General features: G+C 44.8%; 1 protein-coding gene across 1 annotated transcript in view; it reads right to left on the reverse strand.

Annotated features, from left to right (window-relative positions):
- The window catches only part of LOC101170439 (protein mono-ADP-ribosyltransferase PARP14), a 38,571-nt gene that overhangs the window by 4,463 nt on the left and 10,789 nt on the right, over nucleotides 1-23,319 (reverse strand). The window contains exons 7-22 of the mRNA XM_023958843.2: nucleotides 17,870-17,971; nucleotides 15,088-17,269; nucleotides 12,774-12,929; nucleotides 12,523-12,598; nucleotides 11,965-12,192; nucleotides 10,735-10,956; nucleotides 10,558-10,660; nucleotides 9,680-9,841; nucleotides 9,348-9,410; nucleotides 7,329-7,508; nucleotides 6,172-6,375; nucleotides 4,302-4,417; nucleotides 3,737-3,972; nucleotides 3,067-3,332; nucleotides 1,736-1,872; nucleotides 462-636 (exon numbers count right to left, since the gene is read on the reverse strand). Of these exons, the coding sequence (XP_023814611.1) occupies nucleotides 462-636; nucleotides 1,736-1,872; nucleotides 3,067-3,332; nucleotides 3,737-3,972; nucleotides 4,302-4,417; nucleotides 6,172-6,375; nucleotides 7,329-7,508; nucleotides 9,348-9,410; nucleotides 9,680-9,841; nucleotides 10,558-10,660; nucleotides 10,735-10,956; nucleotides 11,965-12,192; nucleotides 12,523-12,598; nucleotides 12,774-12,929; nucleotides 15,088-17,269; nucleotides 17,870-17,971 (4,608 nt within the window). The remainder of the gene's footprint in view (nucleotides 1-461; nucleotides 637-1,735; nucleotides 1,873-3,066; nucleotides 3,333-3,736; nucleotides 3,973-4,301; nucleotides 4,418-6,171; nucleotides 6,376-7,328; nucleotides 7,509-9,347; nucleotides 9,411-9,679; nucleotides 9,842-10,557; nucleotides 10,661-10,734; nucleotides 10,957-11,964; nucleotides 12,193-12,522; nucleotides 12,599-12,773; nucleotides 12,930-15,087; nucleotides 17,270-17,869; nucleotides 17,972-23,319) is intronic.

Here is a 23,319-nt window from a genome sequence, read left to right on the forward strand (position 1 = left end):
TCCGTCCGTCCATCCATCCATCCATCCGTCCATCCATCCATCCATCCATCCATCAATTCATCTGTCCATCCGTCCGACAATACATCCATCCATCCGTCCATCCGTCCATCCGTCCATCCGTCCATCCATCCATCCATCCATCCATCCATCCATCCTGTTGCAGGGCACACTCTCTCATCCACCTATAGACAATTTAGCCAACAATGAACCAATATAGCATGTTTGTGGATTGTGGGAGAAAACCCACACATGCACAAGAAGAACATAGAAAAATCACAGAAAGGTCCCAGCTGGGATTTGAACCACTGCACCATAATAAAACATAACATGTGATATGAATATTTGCTGCAGCAAATGAGTTTCTCTGTGCTGTTGTGTCATTTCAGTGGGTGTTACTGAAGGATTGTACTTTGCTGAAGCTGATGGACAGCAACTGTAGTCTGTCTTTAGTCTGTTCTTACCGTGCAGTCCGGCGTAGCTCCGGTTGAAGCCTTTGTTGTTGATCAAATCGATGGAGTTGGCGCTGGTGCCGTGGAACAGGACTCTTTCGTTGTTCTTGTGATTGTTCTTCTGCTCCATCTGCTTCTTGAGGAACTCGTAGCTCTTCCACAGAGTTATGTTTTGGACTCGCTCAATCTGCAAACACAGTTCAGACCCATCATGCCCTGCGCTCTTGTCCGGGCTTTTTCCAAACATTTGTTGCTTTTCTGAGGTTGACGGGCACCCCCCCCCTCCATGACCATGTCTCTATTAGTGACAATTATTCAAAACTGATAACAGAAAATCTTAGCCTGAAAAATTAAGATCAGAATTCCATCCATTTGCTATGAAATTCCAATTCACCACCAAGCTGTCCCACAAAGGGAATGCTGGGAACCATAAATATAACACATGAATAATAGGGTTTGAGAAGAAACCTTGGAGGAATGTTTAATAAATTAGGGAACGCTGAAGTCTGACCTGATCTACATTCTTCCATCCGGCCAGAAAGATCTGAACTGTTCTTTTTTAGTTAACTTTCCAAGGAACCAACATGAGTATGGAGCAGACTGTAGCCTTTGCTCCAGCAGAACCCTGGTCCTGACACTCAACTTTATCCCACTTTGTTTTATCAAACACCCCACAGTCCTCCCTACATCCTAATGCTAAAGCTGCTGTTTCTCCAGTTTCTGTGGAGTCAGCCTAATCAGGGCGGTCCAGTCCTGGTCTCCCATCCTGCCTTTTTTCCAGTTCTCCCTGCCTGCTTTGTGCTGATTAGCTGACTCAGGTGTCTCTTCATTCTGACTGACTGAACACACCTGAACCAGGTAATCAGCAGTAAGAAGTGCCGGGAGTGTAGATCTCGAGGACCAGGATTCAGCAGGTCTGGGTGAATCAGCCATAAATCCAAATAAAATAACGTGCATGAGTGCATGTGCAAACATTTTCTTCTCAGTAAATCAGGCGTCTTGTTGTTCATATGGGAAACATGACAATATTAAAGGCTTCTTTCAGCATATTTATGTTTGACTCCCTGTTCTACTAGGACAGGAATTTGCAACCTTCAGCACTACAAGATCCATTCTGGCCTGGTTATCACTAACCAGAACCCAACAGGAGCCGCAAAGACCTACTTTAGGAAATACAGCACTGCTTTAACCTTCCATGGGATGTCATCTTTTTCCCAACATACCAAAGCTGTTCCCAAGTATATAACGGTTTGGAGTATGTTGTGATGACTCTAGGTGTCACATACACTGATGATGTTCAGAGAAAGGCCGTGCTTCGTCAGATTCTTCTCCACGCTTTTGTATTCCTGCGTCCTGGCAGCCAAGGAGAAGAGCGCCACAGTGCCGGTGTTCATGGGATCCCAGTGTGAGGGCAGGGCGTCCTCTGAAATAACAAACAAACTTAACATGATAGAACCAGTTTCTTTCATGATCCTGCAGGCAGTGACAGTCGTATTTACAGTGTCCCATCTCAATGCTAAAGACTCTGACTAGCATGCTAATGCTAATTGTGACATTTGCTTCACATTTGAAAGTTTGATCCCGAGTTCGTCGGCTTTTCAATTCTAAAGTTACTCTCACTTAGAAAGTTTTGAGATTTGGGGAATTATATAACATGCGTTCATTTACTTATCCTGGCTATTTGTGTTTCACTTTCATTGTTTCTGAGGACATAGCAACAGTGTCAATCCTATGTCGTCCCTCTTTTTCACTCCCCCCCTGAAGTGAGTCCAGATCCCAGTTGGCTCGTCTTTGCTCCTGTACCTGGCCATGGACCTCGCCTCATGCCCCCAGCTGCCCCTCCCCCCACTCATCTGATGGACAATTTAAACATGTAGTTGTAGAGTTAGATACGTTAACTCTTCCCTGGGGGAGGATCCCTCCTTCATGTGGACACCCCCGAGGTTTCTTCTTGTTTTTCCTGGAATCTGTTTTTTTAGGAGTTTTTCTTACCGCGGAGGGGGGGGGGGGATGGCAAGTTTAGTTTACTCTGTTTACTTTAGTTTAGTCATTACCCATTGAATTCTATGACTAATTTCATGTTCTTATACAATTACTGGTATGAAGCCCATTGAGACGACTATTGTTGGAAATATTGGGCTATAGAAATAAAACTGAATTGAATAGTTCAGACATGAACCGGCGTGGAGCTAAGGGGGGGGCAGCTGCTCCCCCAGCGAAAAAATTTGCCCCTCCTACTTGCCCCTTAATTCTTTGGTCAATAATTGTATTGAAAAGATTCAGAAATACTCAATCAAGCTTCTTTAAGCATCGCACAACTAACAAAAGCAATTTTTAAATAAAATCTTAAGCCACTCAAATTACTTATTTAATGTGTTTTTTACATTTATTTTTATGCATTTCTTTTACTCACTATGCTGTTCTCATTTGTCATCTTTCCAAAGCCTTCTGCCCCCCCTCCCACCACTCCATATTAAATGTTGAGGCTCCGCCCCTTCATGAACTGTTCTTCATCATAAACTGTGGCTAAAAACTTACAAAAACATGCAGAATACAGACGCTCAGCTTTACCCACACATGAGTTTAGTTTGGGCCCCTGAGGACAGCAGACACTTACCTTTCAGGTCTTTCCTGAGTAACTCTATGCAGTTCCTTCCGTCTGACGCTTTTCTTTGGTCTGGATCAGCATCAAAATCTATGTTGTTGATTGTGATCTTCACTTGTTGTTTCTTCTCCAGAGCTTCCTCCAGTTTGAGGTTGGTGAGAATGTCAAAGGGTACCATGTTCCCCCATTGGTCCTGGTACTGCCACTCCACCAGTCCACTCACCAAGATGGCTTTGCTCCTCAAGGCCTCGTTCCTCTCAACTTTCCGTATGATGTCCCTGCAGATGTTTGCAGGTGAGCATGAACTCTAACGTACCGGTGAGCACAGGAGTCTATTCACACCAGACAAACTGTACCAAAGCACTGTTCTCCGAGTGTGACCTCTGCCAATGAACCTATGAAGCATGTTTTTGGAAGGTGGAGAGAAAACCTACAGATGAACGGGGAGAACATGCAGACTTTCAGCATCTTCCATACTGACAGATGGGAATGGCTCTTTTAGGTTTTAGTCAAATCTTCAGCTGAACTGGTCTTGGGGTCCAGACTGGGTCGCTTTGTGTTATCATGTGTGAGCATGGCAAGGAGAGGTCACAGCAGCCAAACGAACCGTTCTTTGGGCTCAGATACAGGGTACAGATTAGCAAGTGTGAGTAGACCCTTAATGTCCGTGCTGCCTGCTGACCTGATGGAAGACTCTGCGCTGAAGACGTCTCGGGTCAAACCCTCCAGATGGATCCTGGACTCCTCCTCGTTGTCCCCTCTCTCCAGGCGGAGGCTCACCGTCAGTTTCCTCTGCAGGTCGTTCAGCTCCTGGACGTCGGCTGAGGACAGCTGGTTGATGTACGGGTCGGAGATGGTTTTCTTAGCCTGTTCATGCATGATCAGGTCTGTGATCCTCTTCTTGGCCACATTTACGTCCTGCAGCACATCCAGAGGAACTTCAATAACGGACTGGGGTGAGTTTTGATCGACTTACCCAAAAAAGAACAGATCTGGCAGATAAGCAGTGACCTCACGAGTTTACAACAGTCTGGTGCAGCTGGTTTTCTGATAGATGCTACGCTAAACTGATGGAATAACAGAAAACGTATAACTGACATGACAAACGTTTAGACAGTTTCTCTGAAAAAGTTTCACAAGAAAAGTCAGTCAAGGAAAATTTCAGCCCAAGAAGCAGATTTTTACGGTTTGGCAAACTTCTTGTCAAGGTCATGAGTTCAAACATTCAAGGAAGGAAATTCTTGAACCTTTTGGTTCTCTGCACACAGCTGAAACACAGCAGGATCAAACTCTTCTTTCTGAAGCACCCAGTCAGTCTTGGGGGGCTGCTGTCCTCTAAACCCGATCAATGAGGTGAGGACGTCTGGAAAAAGGGAAATTCACACCATATGCAGATGAGTAAATCATATTTAATTCCAAAATGTTATAATGAATTTAAAAAAAGTTTTAGTTGCAAAATATTATTTGTTAGATAGTTAGCAAAAAATAATAACAATAAAAAAACATATTCTCTCAACAACTATCAGAACTTAAGAGTCATTGTCTGAACAACATTTAAAAATAATTATAATTAGGACCAACAAATGTTTGTTCTTGTTTTATAGAAGAGCAGAAACAGAAGAGTCTAGAATAAATCCAATCACAGCTCAGAATTTCTTTACATAAATTTTTTTAATTTGTTCATATTTTAGTAAAATAAAAACATCGGCTGTGATCCAGGGAGAAGTGCTTTGGCTCCGTTTTCTGCAGAGCCGTAGCAAAAGGCCATGTCACATAGCCACTCCAAACATTTCGTGCATTTTCTACGTATGGAATTTCGGTCTTTTGTGATTCATGTGTGATTTACGCATGTGGTTTACACACATTTTAGGTAGTTTATACGCAGTTATTACTTAAATCTGATGAAACTGCGCAAATTTCTGGCTAACAACGACCGTTCCACGTATGTCTAATGGACTTTACCACCGATATATAACTTTTATATCCACTTGTTATTATGGTTTAGGCAAGGCTGATGCTCATATCACAGGTTTTTAGAGTAAATGCCTACAAATGCGTAAATGGATCAAAATACCACTTGGGGTTGTTTATAGTGAGGAATAAACAATATAAAACACTTAAAAGCTCAAAAACTTGATTTTTCATGCTATAGGTCCTTCAACGTGGTTCACTCATGATACACCTGTAGAAATGTGACATTAAGACCACAACTTCTCTCAGTTTTCGTCCGTGTTATATGCACAAAATGTACGTATGGCTGTGTGACACGGCGTCATGGGTGTGTTCAGACTGGTAAAGTCTTTCAACCGGACATTTCTGCTTCCAACCAAAGCTGAGAAACAAAAGCATGTGATTGAAGATCTCTTCAGTCATTGGCCCAGAATTACAAGGGCGGGGCAAAGCAATGAGAGAAAGAAATCTGATTCACAAACCTTGTTAGATTGTTCACTTATTCAAAGGTTATATTTCGCTGATCAGTTATGAACGTCATCAGGTTTAACATTTTTTAGTTTGGTACGGCGGAGTCGTGCTGCACGGCGCTTAGCCGGTTACTGTGGAGACGATGACCAAAAGGGTACGCTGATCAGAGTTTATAACGTATAGATTGTTGGAAAAACAGTAAGAAGCAATGTGTGTCACGTTAAAAGTTGTTTTCAGGAGTCTGCATTTATTTCAACAAGTGTCTCATCGTCATGGTTGCTTCCTTCCTACTTTGTCTACATCCCATAATTCCTAGCCATGGTGGACGTTTTGGTTTAGTTTTTCCGCTCTGAGGACGGATCGTATTCAGACTAAGGAAACTCAGAGCGAACCGAAGTTCAATTCAAATGGTACTGAACTGAGACCACCTCAAAAGATGGGTCAGCGAGCGGTTCCTGGTACCGGACCAGGAACCGGACCAGGTACCGGACCAGGAACCGCTTGGGTGTTTTCAGACTAAAAATGGGTTCCAGATTAACGGGGGAAATGAACAAACATCACATTTTATGAAACAAGTCGAGTAAAAACTGCTCTGTGATTTAACAGTTCATCACAGCGGATTCACAAAACGGACAAATGATTCACTGGTTTGTTGATCAGAAAGCAACGGTCGGCAGGCCTTTCTGTTTGGCTCACCTTTGAACTTCCCATAGAGGCTCTTCTCCTGCACCTCCTCTCCTTGTCTCTTCATCATGCTGTTGTGAAAGTCTCTAATCATCTGCATCTGGAAGATCAGGATCTTCACGCTCTGAACAAACTGGGGGGTTTTCTTCCTCACAAAGTCCACCACGGCATCAACCATGGCGTCGGCCACAGCTGACGGGTTGGCTCCGCCCTGACCTAAGAGGTAGATGGGAAATCATGGCATTGATGGAGATGGAAATGACACGAAGGTCATGAGTTATGACGGAAGAATGAATCCCAAAAGAGGAGATGTAGTCTTATCAATTCTGATGTGACTGCAGTTCTTTAAAGGCGGATCTAGAGGACGTTTGTCTACTCATTTGATCTAGTTTTAACAGTTGATGCTAATAACTTTAATTTAGGCAAAAATTAGAGGTCATGTGAGGTCATTCAAATATCATATGTTTATCAGAATAGTTGGCTAATGTCCTGCTACATGGTGGGGGTCTGGATGCCTCTTGGGAAGGGGGGCACTTGTCAGTGGTGTGACTAGGACTAGGAACATGTAAAACCCAGACCTTACAACAACGGTCACATGAGCAAAGAGGTCATCCTCATTCTCCTGCGATGAAGCTACTCTGACCCCCAACAACGTCAGTATCACTTTTAGGGTAAAAGGTTCATTTGAGAAAATTTGCTTTCTCACAACTATTGATCACTTTTGCTTGTCAGTAGGTTAAATAAACAAAGATTCCGGGGTTCTGTTACCAAGTGAAAAAGTAAAGTGCAGCGGCTTCTATAAACACGCTTTTTTCAAAATACCGTTTTCTGTTCAGAACAGATCATGCAGTTTAGCCTTTATCTATGGTCAAACTTTAACCTCTTTAGAACAAATCCAAAAGTCAAAAATGTTCTGAATTATGGATTCTTGTTTGCAGAGAAAACACAGCCTGTTCAGAGAGTTTATGAAGTTTGTCGTCTTTTTGTAGACAGAAACTTGTCTCTCCTCCATATTTTAATGCATGGAAGCGTTTAAGTGACTTGAATTAAAACAAATGTAAATGCAAGAACAACAATGGAAAGTTTGGATAAAAAAAAAAAAAATATGTGTCTGTTTATTACAGGAAACCGAGAGGACTGAGAAATATGTGTATGTGTTTGATACAGACCTGTTCCCAAAGCTGGGAAGGCGATCGAGGAGAGCCTTTTGTCCTCACAATACTTCAAAACATCAAAGACTGTGCCTTTAATGTTTGCAGGGTCGTTGTGGCCGGGAACGTGGATGATCTTGGTGCATGGAAGCTGACCGGCATTAGTCATGACGATACGCTTGTGAGGTGAAGATTGCACTGAGAAGAGGAAAGCAACAGATGAGCATCCAGACCACTCATTCAAACTCCTCATTGTCTCAGAGGAGCAACTATACGCCTCACACGACCCAAATCCCTAACAGTCCAGTCTTTTTCCTCACCTCTTGAGGAAAAAGTCCAGACTCTCAGCTAAACTAATCCTATTTCTTTTTACCACCTACAGCTTTTGACCAAAAGTTGGGGCAGAAGTGTAGACTGACTGAAAAGTTGAGAGGTTTTCTGAAGTGCGTCTGTTTAATACAACAGAGCAGAGCTGAGGGAGCAAAACTGCAGAACCAACAACCTTCAACTCAGAGAACTGATGCTCTCTGGGCCTAAAGAGGCCATCTCATACTTTTTCACCCAAAGTGAGTCCCAAACCTCAGAGTTGGAGGTGCTGGTTTTAGTTTCAACTGCTCCAACCTCTCACAGCTCAATGAAGCCAATAAGAGCACATCATCTGCAAAGAATCAAAGATATGAATCTGGGCTCTGAGTGGCAGTTAAAAACAAAATCAGTAAATTGAACCTGATTGGGTCTAACACCAACCAGAACCAAAGCAAACCAAGCACCCTCAACAGCAGACGTGGTCAAGCAGACAAACTGGTTATGCAAAGTTTCATCACACAGATGTCAGTCAAGGGTTTCAGCCGACGGGTCTTTACGTGAATTCAGTTTTGAGCTGTAAGAATTTTTGTCGGTTGAGAATTACACAGTTTATGCGTATTTTACGCAGTCCATACACAATTACTGCGTAAATATTACACATTTTTTTAGTGATTTTTGTGCGATGCATAGGCAAATTTGTGCCTTTCTACGACCGTTCCACGTATGTCTAACAGACTTTTCACGCATGAACCACAGATGCATAACTTTTAGATCGCGTATACAGCACACCTCGACCACAAACTGGACTGGTCAGACCAGGCTCAGGCTCTGTTTAAGAAAGGACAGAGTAGCTGTTCTTCCTGAGAAAGCTAAGCTCCTTTGATGTGTGCACCGACATGTTGCTCCTCTTTTATCAGTCGGTTGTGGCGAGTGCTGTCTTCTATGGGGTTGTATGCTGGGGTGGCAGTATGACCACAAGGGATGGCAATTGGTTGGAAAAACTGATTAAGAGGTGTGCATCAGTGATCGGGAGGAGGGTGGACTCTCTGGGATCTGTGCTGCAGAAGAGGATGAGGGCCTTAACTCAGAGCATCCTGGACAATCCCAGACATCCCTTGCACAACACGATGTCAGGTCAGAGGAGCACAACGAGTAATAGGTTCCTTTCACTGCGCTGCAGGACAGAGCGCTTTAGGAACATATTTGTCCCTTCAGCTATCAGGCTGTTTAATGAACCCGCTTGATATGAACTGTTATCTTATTTTATGGACTGATCATGTTATTGTTCTTTATTGTGTGTGGTTGTGTGTGTGTTGCTGCCGGACATATCTGTCTGTCTGTCTGTCTGTCTGTCTGTCTGTCTGTCTGTCTATCTATCTATCCACCTATCCACCTACCTACCTACTTACCTGCCTGCCTGCCTGTCTATCTATCTATATCACGTTAAAATTACACAATTGACGCACAAATCACAAATGAATTATATATAAACTGCGCAATAATCACGCAAGGTTCATGCATGATTAGTGTAATGAATGGCTTTTACGTTGGTTTATGTATTCTTTGTGTGGTTTATTCGTACTTCCTCCGAGGTTTTAATGTGGTTCATTCGTGATTCATCTGGGAAAATTTCACGTAAAGAACCACAACTTCTATAAACATATGGGCAAATTTAATCCGTGTAATATGCACAGTTAAGCGACAGACTGTGTTTTAGCTGGAGATACGCACCGATTTGATCACACTCCCTCTGAACCTCACCTCCAGCGCAGTCTAAGATCGCTTTTGACACTCCTGGACAAAATGAAGAAGAGGAGAACATGTGAAGCTTCTGGACAGCAGAAGGTCAAACATCAGGACATTTGGATCCAGATCCACATCAACTGGTTTAAATGTCATCACTTGGCCTCTTTAATCAGAATCAGAATCAGAATCCTTTATTGTCATACGCACAGCTTTTACACTGACATACGATATTGTTCCAGTTAATGATGAACTTGTGTAATAAAAAAGAAGAGTTTAACACAAACACAGGAACAGGAACTGCAGTGACGAACAGTCACCTGCGTAAAGGTTAAAGGTCGGATTGGTAGAGTTGACGATGACATCACAGGACTCCTTGGTGATGTCGCCTGAGGAGACCTCCAAGGTGAGCTGGCCCAGCTGCATGTGGTACACGCCGAGGGAGGGGGAGGAGACCACGCTGAAGGACGACGACGAAGATGCTGAAACACACAGATTTCTCATGCAAACGTTTCTCAACTGCAAGATTTTTCTAGAGCTGTCCATAAAAACAAGCCTGTTTAAAAGCCAGAAGTGGAACCAAAGTTCAGTTTTATTCCTGATGTATTTTTTGCTGTTTCACACTCTTGAGTGGCACTTCAGAAGTTGTCATCAATAAAGGTGAAGATCTCTGTGATCAGTAATCATGAAAGTTTGAGGCTTTACTGTGATTGTTGCTCAAAAATACGGAAGGTTTCCACTAGAAGAACTACAAAGAACTTTGTTGAAACATAGACATAAATCCCGAAAAGCATCCGTCATCTAGACACGCCCCCCATCAACCCTGACCATGGAATATGTTGTTTCAACTCCTGGATCCGGTTCTTTTTAAATCATCTAAACCCGAGACCCTCCTTTCCGCATTATTCTGGTTTGATTTGATGAAAACCGGAAAGATGTCTTCTAAATAATAAACTGATAACAAAGAACAAAAAGAAATTGGACTAAACCAAAATGGTTGTTACTTGCAACCCTAAATCCTTTTTTCTGCTTGACTATTTGTTAAAAACACTGAGAAAAAGGTCTCGAACAACCTTTACCTGATGTTCTCCTCAATTTGTGAGTAACAACATAATTTTGTTTCCAAAAACTACTAACAATCCTTTCTGAGACTGGAAGAACTTCAGAAACTGCTCCAGTCTAAGCAAAGGTTTCTTACCCGGGGAGGATCTAGACTGTTGAAGGTCAGACGGGGGGAAACCCAGAGACCCCTGTTGGCTGTTTCTTGGACCGGTTTTGCCTGAGAACTCTCTGGTGAAACACTGACAAACAACAATACATGTGAACACGCGTGACTTTCACTAAAAAGACCGGAATCCTTAAATCCAGAGCTCACGTCTACGTTCTCCCTGTCGCTGGGGTGCACGACGAGGACGGCCTCCCTCAGGAAACGAGGACGACTCCTGCTGCTGAACTGGTGGATTTCTTTCAGCAGGACTTTGGCAACCGAGCCTTTGGGAAAACCCAGGTTTCCTGTTCCTAATGCAGGGAAAGATATGGATGCCATCCGGCTTTTTTCTGCCTCTTCCAGACAGGATTGGATGATGGACACCAGCTCCTGACACAGAAACACGACATCTGTAGCTGAAAACTAAACATGAGGAGAACGTCCTGATACGTAACCACAACAGGGATCCACAATAAATCCAAATTGCTGTTTGACGAGGAAAACCTCCCTCGTTCCAGAAGAATGCACTCCAGTATACTGAAAATGTCAAATGTACTACCATTTCATACATTCTTTAAGCAATATTTGTCAAATGATTATTATTATTTTTATACACTGTATTTTATCCCACGAAGGGAAATTCTTTCTCCGCATTTGACCCATCCCCTTGAGGATGCGGTGAGCTGCAGCCGAAACCGCGCTCAGGAGGCGGGAGTGTTAAGGGTCTTGCCTAAGGACCCTGTTAATTGCTCGCCATTGATATGGTACCATTGCTCATTCCCCTCTGGGAATTGAACCCTGGTTTCCTGCATGGTAGCTTCCCACCTTACCAACCGAGCTACCCAGCCGCTATTAGTCCCTTTAGATCAAAGACGGTGACAAACAAATCTATTTGCAACAACAATTTGTATTTTTTCTTCAAAAGGTGAGGAATAAAACCATAAACTTTCAATGGAATTCAAAAAGTATAAAATAGTACATTCTCTGTATTTAGTGCATGTTAGCTCAGGACCAGATCAACGTTCAGAGCAGTGAGAACCGCTGTCAAGGGGCGGAGCTACGGGGGGGAGCAAGGGGAGGCAGCTGCACCCCCCCCCCCCCCCCCCTAGCAAAAAGCTTTGGTCCACACTTGCCCCCACACCTTTTGAGTTAATATGAGTCACACTATCGACCAAGATGAAGAGATATTAATCAACACGAACTTCTTTAAGCATTGCAAAAATAACAAAAGTAATATTTTCAATGAAATAAAAACAATAATGATAATGAAACTGTTGGAAAAATGTGTTTTTTGATCCTTTGTAACGGCCTTCCACTCAGGTGTTTTACCACCCTTCCTAATGTTCTAGCTCCGCCCCTGTGGGTGTCCTAAACAAGCCACCATAAGGGTCTTCTTACCTTCATTGTGTTGCCTCTTCCACCATCCCAGGCGGGACAGGCAACATGGAACACTTTCTGACACCTGAGATTGAAGCCATCGGTGACGACCACACGGCCGGACGAGAGTCCGGATTCAGAGAGAACGGCCCGCTGCAGTTCAGGACCCGCTGCCTCCAGGATGGCCTTGGAAACGACGCCCTGGGTCAGGTCCAAGTCACGAGCCACGGAGTTGATGATGACGTCTGTCTGTGAAGCCAAACCAGAATGTGGCGTTAACTCCAATAAATTGACTAAAACCCATGAAGCCGTATGTGGACAATGTTTCAGCCCACTGTCACGTCACTGAGCAGCCAACCGGACCAGAATAAGTTTCTAGATGCTTCCTTTAAGGATTACCAAATCCAATTCAAGACGTGTAGGTCATGTTAAACACAGTTCATTTGTCTCATTTATACAGACTGAATTTTACACATTACTTTGACACAAACAAGCAGGTTCAGCTTGTTGTCTGTCTTTGGATAAAGTCTGAATACAGAATCGACACCGGTGTCAGGAGCTTTACAAGTCTGGACTCACAGTCTGGTCCTGAATGTTGCCTTGATGAAGGACAATCTTCAGTCCATTAGCTGTGAATTGCTCCGCCCTCTTCTGCCTACAGCCAATCAAAGAACAGAACAGGCTTCATTTCAGAAAAAAATCTTTTTTTATCCAGGTTTTTGTAGCATCAAATCTTAGAAAAGCTTCAAAAGGTTTTGTTTAAGTTGTAAGAGGGAAACAAAACCACAATAAAGGGGAAGAAGAAGAAATCCAAATTGAAGAAGCCTTACCTCAAATTCTGATCGTGTCCGGAAGGTTCTTTGGGACTCTGACCCCCCCTGTTGACCTGATGGTTTGCTAACTGTCTTCCTCCTTCTGCTCCCCTCTCTGTGGAAGGATGGCCTCTGGCCAACGCCCCCTTACTGCCTCGACCCTTCAGGTGGCCACTGGGAGGGAAAAACTATCATCTGAATCTGTCATTGAGAAGTATCCTCCTTCTACCCAGCCTTTCTGTAGGTTTATTGGTGGTTCTGTTGGGCTTTCAGGGGAACTTCCACTGAGTGGTACAGTTTGGCTCAGTTTGGTTCAGGTCTTTCCATAAAACTTTGTTGTGGTAAATGTCAAGTGTGTTGTAGGTTCCAAGGTTTTCATTTTTAGAAGGAGACAATCCAACTTTGTGTGACGCTTTGGCTAGAAGAAATGGGATTGTCTGAAACTCAGGAATTAGAGGTCAGAACGGATCAGAGAATCTTTTTGTCAGCCAAATAACCAAAGGTTCTTTTGTACTTTGATGACTTTCAACTGTAATCTTCCTCCTAATCTGTGACTGCTGTGATCCATTATCTGCGGCTTTTTCTATTTGAACACACCTGTCAGTTAACTTTTTTTTTCTTTTTTAGTCTTATTTAAGTTTTTGTTTTTTTGAGCTTTTAATGTTCTAAATTGCTAGTTTGATCGATTTGGCATATGGACCCTTTGGCTATCTGGGTCATGTCTAATGTTTTTAAAGGGGGCGGATTTAAACTTGCTGTACCACTCAGTAGATCAACAGCTGCTCTCATGGTTTATCAGCTGTTCACTTTGCAGCTTCTCATCCAAAATCTGGGGGTGGGTCTGAAATCTCAAGGAAAAGTGTCTTAATGTCTAAGCCATTTACATACCAATAAAATAGATCAAATATTTGTAAAACATCTAATCAGATCTAAAGTGTTCCAGCGTACATGTTCATCTTCATTATCTGGTTCATTTATAGAGAATGGGGTAATTCCATTAGTTTTAAGATTCCCGTTACTTTCAAAAGTCAACAGTTCTGTTCCTGAGAAACGTTACAGTGATCGTCAAAGCATCAGTGACATAACTAACTGACTGACATAAATAACTAACTGCAAAATAGACAACAGGATGAGGCTGTTCTTCATTTTTTACTCTGTGAGGGGGAAACAGCAGTCGCCACCACCAATGACAACAAGTTTGACAACAAGTCTGTGCAAGTTTGCGCTTGCATAGATATACTGTCAATCTAGGAAAATAACACAGGTGTCTAAACTTTAAATGTGTCAATTTGATTTCTTGAATAACTGGATCGGGACAAGGCCCTTTATTCAACAAGGTAGCTAAACATCAACTTTTTAGAGACATTAGCACTTTTACACAATTTGTCACTATCAGTTATTTCCCAAAGGCTATGAAATTCTATTTTATACGTGTTTCATATAAAAGCACAGATGACACACGTCCAAGACACCTGCTGTTGTTTTCACGTGGGGGAAAATTTGAAATGTTTTCTAAATTGTGGACATGTTAGTTCCCCCTTTAGCAAAGGTAACATCACGACCAGTGCTGCCATTTTTAACAAAGACCAAAGGTGAGAGGAAGCTTGAAGTATGCATCATTTGATACATGCATTCTTCAATAATAAATACGATAATGTAGCAGTCCCCAAACTTTTTCAGGCAACGGATTCCATTAAAATAGATTTTCCCCAAACCCATCAATGTCAAAGTAAAAGCTTCAGCCTAATCCAACTTTTAAAGTGCGATCAAAAAATACAAAAAAAGTCACTAAATGTAGTAATTTCGAATATAATAATAAAACGTAAATCTACAGTTTGAGTGACTTTATTAGCATCATCCATGTAACATTGGATAGCTGGTTGAATATTCTGCATTAATATTATGGTCTACTCCATATTTGGAGTAAAGACTCCTGGTTTTGTCAGTTGAATGCAGATTTTGTTTTTTATGAAGTCAGGGGCCCTTTTTACTGTTTCCTCAGGTTTTTTTTTCTTTGACACCTTTTAATGTAGCAGTCGACGCAGCTACTTAAAAGAAGCAGAAAGATTTTCCACACGTTACCGAGCGACTTGACCTGCGGGAAGAATGAATTTCTGCGGCCTGATACCGGCCTGTGGGGTTTAGGACAACTGAGATAATGGACTAAAACATGTATGCTGGAATTTTCTGATAATCCCATTTTGATTACTCCAGATTCCTGGTTTTTGTGGAGGACATTTAGGCGGTAAAGGAACCTCCAATCTACCTGAATGTTTGGAACTTTAACCTCTGCAACATTTGTTGAACAGAAACTCTTTGTGTTTTTCATTACCCTGAAGGCTTGGGGGCCTTGTTGATCCTCTGCTGGGGGATTGTCATGACCGGTCCGAGGTCACTGAACTCCTTGCTAACAGCCGTGGCCATGACTTTGATGGTGTCTTCTTTGTTGTCGACCAGGTGAATCTCAGTCAAGGTCCGTGGATCTTGCGGACTGTCACAAAACTCCCTCACGGCCTGGGCTATGGTGTCAGCGCAGAGCTGAACAGGAAAACCAAACACGCCTGAGCTGATTGCTGGAAGTGCGATGGAGGAACAGTTGACCCTCTCTGCTTCTCTCAGACTTTCCTTAACTGCAGATTTCAGTCGGGACACAGAGTTCTTCTTGTCATAGTCAGAGAACCGTGGACCGACTGCATGGATGACGTACTTGCAGGAGAGGTTGCATGCATCTGTTGCGACGGCGTCGCCTGGCCTTACTTTTCCGTTTTTAGCCACGTAATCGTCACTGAGCTTTTGGAGCTGTGGGCCTGCAGCCTTAAGCAGCGCCAACGCCAGGCCACCAAAGTGTTGCAGGTCTTCATTGGCTGCATTGACCACGGCGTCAACACTAAAACTGCAGATATCTCCTCTGCTGACGGAAAGCTGAAGACCAGAGTTGGTCTGAACTCTGCAGTAACAAAGACTGTTTTCTTCACCAAAGCTCTCTTCCTCCTCTTCCTCTGGAATCTCAGACTGAAGCAGCACAACACAGTTCAACTCTGTCATTATTGTGGACAAGAACATGCCTCCCTGAGACTGGAAGAACTTTTTGGCGCCAGGCTTATCCACAGTTAAGGTGTCAGTGCAGAGAGCATTAACCAGTTCCAGGATGGCGGTTTTTGTTTTCTGGACATTGATATGAGCCCCGCTGAAGGTCATTCTTGACCTTTCTGAATCAAATTTAACAAACACATTGTTTTCTTTGGCAATGCTAAGCCAACTCCGTCTCTTTTTCTTTTCCATGAACCCAACAGCAGCACAGGAACGGACACGGATGTCTTCATTAACTCTTGAGTTGTCTTCAATGAACTTCCTCAAAGCACTGCTCACCTCTTTGACAGGGTTCATAAAGCCAGCCACAGTGACCCTGAGTTGTCTTTCTTGGTCGAGCTGAATTGTGACTGTTTTCTTGCTTGAGCTGTTGAAGCCATCAAGCAGGTTTTTGTTCAGGTCTTCCCAGGTTTTAAGCTTCAGAACTTCCTTATCTTTCACATGAAGAGACTGAACAAGCAGTTCTGCCTTTATTTTCTCCTCTGCATCGGCAAGGACTTTGTCAGAAGTCCCCATCAGGACAATCCCTTTGGTGTCAATGCAGTATACTGCACTTATGCCATGAGAAGTAAACAAGTGTTTTGACATGTCCATGGGATTCATGGTCTTGAGATACTCTAGAAGTGCTGGTTGAATAAATACTGTTTTTTTAGGCATTTTCCAGTTCTTTTCTAAGATCCATGACTTCATTTTCAACACTTCCTCCAAGAATCCTTTCATGGTTAACTTCTCGGTTCCTTCATTGTATGAGAGGAGCAGCTCTGGTGAGATGTCCATGGCAGCTTTCTGCAGCCCTTCCTGCTTCAGGATGAAGAACCATGCAGGGGACAACTGCATGTCCTCTGTGATGCCTTTTTCCTGCCGTTCAATGAGACTCATTGCTTTAAGCACAATGTTCTCCACAGGAGCTCTGATTTTCTGCATGTCATCAGCTCGACCGGCAACAGACAAAACTTCTCTTGAAGTATCAAAGTCAACAGCAGCAACCTCCTTTGTTACTGAACTGATGTCCATCTCTGCAACTTTCCAAGCTTTTGTACTCATCACACACTCAAAGGCAGAGTACTCAGACATTAAACGGTGGAAGGCCTGTTGGGCGTTCTGTGTCCAGTTATCTACATCTGTAGCAGTTAGACCTTTCTGCCATAAAAAGCTCTGCAGAGGGCTGAGTTGTGCTTCAGGGTCATCTATCTTCACACTGCAGAAGTGAGGGCTCATCTGATCACTGATGCTTTTCAACAGATTCTTCATGTGGAGGAACTTCCAGATCACAGGGTGGACACTTTCTGTCAAGGGCTTGGGCATTTTCCAAGGTGGGCGGTCTTTGCCGTACAGGGCACTTCCAAGAGATTCATAGTAAGAGTACAAGTTGACAGGGATAGACCGTAGCATGTGGTTTACTGTTCTGCAAATACTTCGAACAACTGCAAAGAGACAAGATGAAGGAGAGGAACGGGTCAGCAATGGTTCAGCTATGAGCTATTTGGCAATAAGTAATTTTTTACATTTTAAACTTTTATTTTTTTATTTTAGAGCTGCTGACTTTTCTGTCTTTTTATTTGCAGCTCCATTGTGTTTTTCTATAATGCAATGGATAACCTCCAGTGATACACTTCCTGTTGCATGCATGCTAGAAGCAGTGCTAACACCCTTTGGTCAGTAAAACAAACTCATTATGGTAACATAGTCATAGCAACATTTTTACATTTGGAAGTAAAAATTCTGTCAATCAAACATTGCAGTTAAAGTCACTAATGTTTCTGACGGGTCTGAAACTTAGCCTGTGAACAGGACTTAATGCTTTTGGTTTTTGTAAGACTTCAGAAAATTACTGGTGATCTGGAGAGTTTAGTTGCATAGACTAAACATTTAGTAAATTGGTACAATGACTTACTTTGTGGTGTTTGATTATCTATCAGAGGCCACAGCCTCCAAACATAAAGAAATGAGGAATACTCTTAGTTTTTTTTTAAAGCTTGGAAAACCATTGATTTAACCATCAGAGAACAAACTACAGAAAGAACCTTTGGGATCGCTGAAGGAAATGATGGCGGCTTGTTCCTCAGGAATCATGACTACGTTGTTTGGAAGAACCCAGGACTTCTCCAACCAAAGCTCCAGCATGTCTGCAGAGAAACCAGGAACTCATTTAAAAGGCAATGACATTCTTCATCAGAAACAGCAATGTCTTTTAAAATTTTACGTCCACTGACTTATCTCCACACACAAATGAACATTTAAAGATGGTCATTTAATTATCTAAAGATAATCCATCTAAGATAAAGATAAACCACATAAAGATGGTCATTTGATTATCCATCCATCCATCCATCCATCCATCCATCCATCCGCCATCTTCCACATATCCCGGACTGGGTGATGGTGGTAGTAGTCTAAGGAAAGATGCCCAGACTTTCCTCTCCCCGACCACTTCCTCTAGCAACTTTGGGGTACCCCAAGGCATTCCCAGGCCAGTTAAGAGACTAGTCTCCCCAGCATGTCCTGGGTCTTCCCTGGGGTCTCTGTCCAGTGGAACATACTTGGAACACGTCTCCAGGGAGGCTTCTAGGAGGCATCTGGACCAGCTGCCCGAGCCACACAAACTGGCTCCTCTGGATGTGGACGAGCTGCAGCTGTACTCCAAGCTCTCTCTGAGTGACCGAGCTTTTCACTTTACCACAACAGACTGGCACAGTGACCACATAACAGTGGACACAGCTTTAATCTGTCTTCCCTCACTTGTGAACAAGACCTCAAGATAATAATAATAATACTGGATTGGATTTTTCTGCGCTTTTCCAGACGCTCAAAGTGCTTACATTATGTCCATTATTCATTCACTCCTCATTTATACTTGATGATGGTAAGCTACTGATATAGCCACAGCTGCCCTGGGGCAGACTGACAGAGACGTGGCTGCTAGTTCACGCCTACGGCCCCTCTGACCATCACCGGGACATTCATACACATTCACACACCAGTGGAGCCACACTGGAGGCAAGGAGGGTGAAGTGTCTTGCCCAAGGACACAACGACATTTGGCTGGTGTGAGCGGGGTTCGAACCGCTGACCCTTCGATCATTGGACAACCCGCTCAACCGCCTGAGCCACTGTCGCCACTGTACTTCAACTCCTCCAACTGGGACTAGAGCACTCCACTCACCCAGGACAAACAACTTTCTTCGGTCAGAACCATGCCCTCAGACCTTATCCCAGCTGCTTTACACTCGGACACAAACTGCCCCAATGCATGCCGGAGGTCCTGGCTCAATGAAGCCAACAGGACATCATCTGCAAAGAGCAGAAAGGGCATTTTGTGGTCCTAAAGGCAGACTCACTCTGGACCACCGGGAACAGGTCTGATTTATGGCAGTTATGTAAACCAAGGTCTTGTTATGGTCATACAGAGAGCAAACAGTCCTCAGTAAGCCTCTCCAGACCTCATATACACAGCACACTCCCCACACAACACCAAAGAAGATGCAGTTAAATGCCTTCTCCAACTCCAAATAACGCGTATGGACCAGATGAGCGAACACCAACAAACCGTCCAGCACCGTATAGAGGGTGTAGAGCTAATCCACTGTTCCATGACCAGAATGGAATTGTGCTGTTGTTCCTGATTTTGAGGTTTGACTATTGACCAAACTCAATAGCTCTCCAGTACTCTGGAATAGCCTTTTCCGGGGAGGCTAAGGAAGCATGATTCTATGGTAGTTGGAACACACCCTCTGATCCCCCTTCTTGAAAAGGGGAATCCCCATCACAGTCCAGTCCAGTGGTACTAATCTGGACTACTGGATTGGAATGCTGCAGAGACGTGTCAGCAAAGACAGTCCCACACCATCTAGAGACTTGGTCTCTAGATGGTGTGGTCCTGGTGCCTTGCCACAGAGAAGCTTTTCAAATACCACTGTGACGTCAGCTTGAGTAATGGATAGCCACAACCCCCCCAGCCTCCGTTTTCTCAAATGGATGTGTGTCAGTAAAATAGAGGAGATTCTCAAAGTATTCCAGTCACGCCCAATAATATTCCACATTGAAGCCAACGACTCCCCACCTGCACTGAAAATGAGCTAGCTCTGTTCCCAGCAGACCATCACAGTACGTTTGAGTCTCCCAAGTCTTGCCGTTCTTCTCTACCCCACCAGCAATTCAACTAACCACCAGGTAGTGATCAGTGGACACCCCAGTGTTCAAGACATATGGCCAAAGGTCGCCTGAAATGACTACAAAGTCAATCATCAAGCTCCTGCCTTGGTGCCAAGTGTTTTGATGGACACCCTCGTGCTTGAACACAAGGTTCTTGACGGACAAACTATGACAAGCACAGACATTCAACAACAAAACACCACTTGGGTTCAGATCAGGGAGGCCATTCCTACCTATCACAACCCTCCAGGTGCCGCTGTTATTGCCCACGTGGGCATTGAAGTCCACCAGAACAATGGAGTAACCTGTGGGGGGCCTTCCAGTACCTCTCCAGGTACTCCAAACTGCTCTTCAGCCCATTTTAAGCCAGTCAGAGTGTGACGGTGTGGCACCGTCAGACGATGAGGGGGGGCCACACCGTGTTTTATTGTTTGTGGATTTGTGTATTTTATGTTTTAAAATTACTACCTGTGGTGCCACCTGGACAATAATTGAGAGGAACGCCAAACAGGCGTGGCTTAGCGTTCAAAAGGGAGCACCACAGGTAGTGAAAGGAGGAGTGACGGAGGTGACGCGTGCTGGTGCTGCCCTGCGTGAAGCAACTTTGTCCTGAATAAAGACAGAACCTCCTCACCTTGGCTCCTCTGCATCCTTTCTCGGCGGGACCCCGCCACATATGGTGTCAGAAGTGGGATTTCAGAGGGGCCACAAAAAGGTGAGGACGCAGAGGCTGGGAGGAAGATCAGAAGACACAGCTCCGTTCCAGGGACTCCATCCTCTGAGGAAGAGGGGGTGGATCCGGGTGGCCTTGGTGGTGCTTCAGGCCTGGCCAGGGGCCCGGAGAGAACCTGCGGCAACCAACTTCGCGCCCATGACGAGCGGCGGACCACGCGGACAGCAAGGGCGGACCGCCGGAGCACGGAAACGGCCGGAGGCGGGACGGGCATACCGCCCGGTTCCACTGCCGCCGATGCAGGCATTGGAGGCCTGTGATGGACAGGGGGCGGACCGACGTCTACCGGGCCGTCAGCGGAGTGCTCCGGGAGAGGCGTAACATCTCGCCAGGAACTTGTTGTCGGTGGCTCCGATCGTCTAAGGTGCCATCCGGGAGGAGACCAGCGGGGCGTGTGGCCAATGGAAGGGCCTTTGCCGGGGCTGGGAACGACCGGAGCGGCGCACCGAAGAGCGGATCGGAGGGGTCGCCGTCGTGGAGCAGCAGCAGCCCGTGCATCCATCCGACGCGACGCAAGGATGTGTGTCTGGCGGATCAGCGTGGGGCATGCGCGGCGGCAGACTGCTGAGTGGATTGCCGTCACATCGTCAATCCCTCAGAGGAGTGGGATGGTGTGACGGTGTGGCACTGTCAGACGATGAGGGGGGGCCACACCGTGTTTTATTGTTTGTGCATTTGTGTATTTTATGTTTTAAAATTACTACCTGTGGTGCCACCTGGACAATAATTGAGAGGAATGCCCAACAGGCGTGGCTTAGCGTTCAAAAGGGAGCACCACAGGTAGTGAAATGAGGAGTGACGGAGGTGCCATGCGCTGGTGCGGCCCTGCGTAGAGCAATTGTGGTGCTTAACTGCTCTGAATAAACACAGAACCTCCTCACCTTGGCTCCTCTGCATCCTTTCTCGACGGGACCCCGCCACAAAGAGACATATCTCCTGCCCAGAGGCAAAGGAAACAGCCCTATCATCCACCAGGGTGAACTCCAACACTTGGCAGCTCAGCTGGGGGCTCAGGAGTAAGCCCTCGCCTGCCTGCCGCCTCTCACCATGAGTTATTCCAGAATGGTAGAGAGTCCAACTCCTCTCAAGAGGGGTTGAGAGGGGATGTTTCAAGTCCCAGAGTGGGGCTCCGGTGAAACCAATCTGTGTGACGTTATGGAATCTTGTCGGTCAATACTCGTAAAGAGGATTCTGAACCCCACTTTGTCCGGGTAGTCGCCAAGGACCTGTCTGTCGCAGGAGGCCCTACCTAAACCCTTCCATCATGTTAAGGTAACAGTTCAAGCAGAAGTGATAATGATGTTATCTTATAATTTTCAGGTTTTTTTTGCCTCTTTTAAAAAAAATCTTTATTTTCACTTTTATTACAGACTCAAAAGTTGTACACCAAAAGCCGAATGCAAAATATAAGACTACCGTAATTTCTGGACTATAAGCCGCTACTTTTTTCCTGCGCTTACAGCCCCGCAGCTTATTCAGTGACGCGGCTAATTTATGGATTTAATTGGCGGCCACCATTTACATATTTTCGGACTCAATGAATGGTTTGCATTCTCTATCTAACACCAAGCACAAGGCATTTATTTTTCAACACACCTCTAAGCAGCCAAACAGCATGGAATTAACTTCAGGTCTTAGACACTTCAGTCATGGTTCAACAAAACGAAACACGCATGCCCGGCCGCATCCCAGAATCCTTTGGTGCCATTAGACCCAACGTGCACGTGATCGCCACTACAATATGATGAAGCTTTCAAGTTAAAAGCAATCGTTAAAAGCAGTGTGAAAAAATCCACCATCACCAACGGGTTTGGAAAACCCGGTCAGCTGCTTGACGGAGAGAACAGCGCATGCTCCGGAGTGAATTTACCTCTGAGTCATAGTGACTCGGCTGGCTGCACGTAAATATGTGGGAATAACATCAGCCTTTATTTTGTCGGGACACAACTGGAAACACAAATCGACGTGATCGTTTTTTCGGTTTCTAAGGACTGAGCGGAATTTTGCTTTGAAAAGCTCACAGCCTCCGTGTGAGCTGGAGGCATCTTCTCCTGGTTGTTACGTGTAACACACGTGCACGTAACAACGCATCCTCCCCTCATACACAAAACGTACAGTATTAAGTCCGATTGCTCTGCACAGACACGATTTGCTCCGTCCACCGGCCCAATCGGGACGAAGTGCTCCTCCTTGAAGCCGCCCTGGCCAGAGGTGTCGGAGAAGATAGGAAGGGGAGACAAAGAGCCCGCTTGGCCTGCGCGGAGCAAAGAGGCGTCTGCGGAGCAACAGTGTTTGTTGTGGAAGGAAACTTCTGACGCACGCGCCGCACTGAGGCGCGCGTATCCCGCTGAGGCGCGCGTATCCCGCTGAGGCGCGCGCTTTTCAGTCGCCGCTGCTTTATTTTACCGGTGTGTTTTTTAACCAGTCCTGTTACTCCCATAACGCTGCCGCGACACAAGCGAAAGGAGAGCTGTTCCCGTTCACTCCTCCATGCACTGCTGATGCTTGCTCATTCTTAAACACCTACAATAGTATGGCGAGCCGGGCGTTGGCCCCGCCTTTAGCCCCTAAGACTCATGGGAAATGGGG

Source organism: Oryzias latipes, chromosome 9 (genome assembly GCF_053564925.1).
Source record: "Oryzias latipes strain Hd-rR chromosome 9, Olatipes_Hd-rR_3.1".
NCBI classification, from domain to species: Eukaryota; Metazoa; Chordata; class Actinopteri; order Beloniformes; family Adrianichthyidae; genus Oryzias; species Oryzias latipes.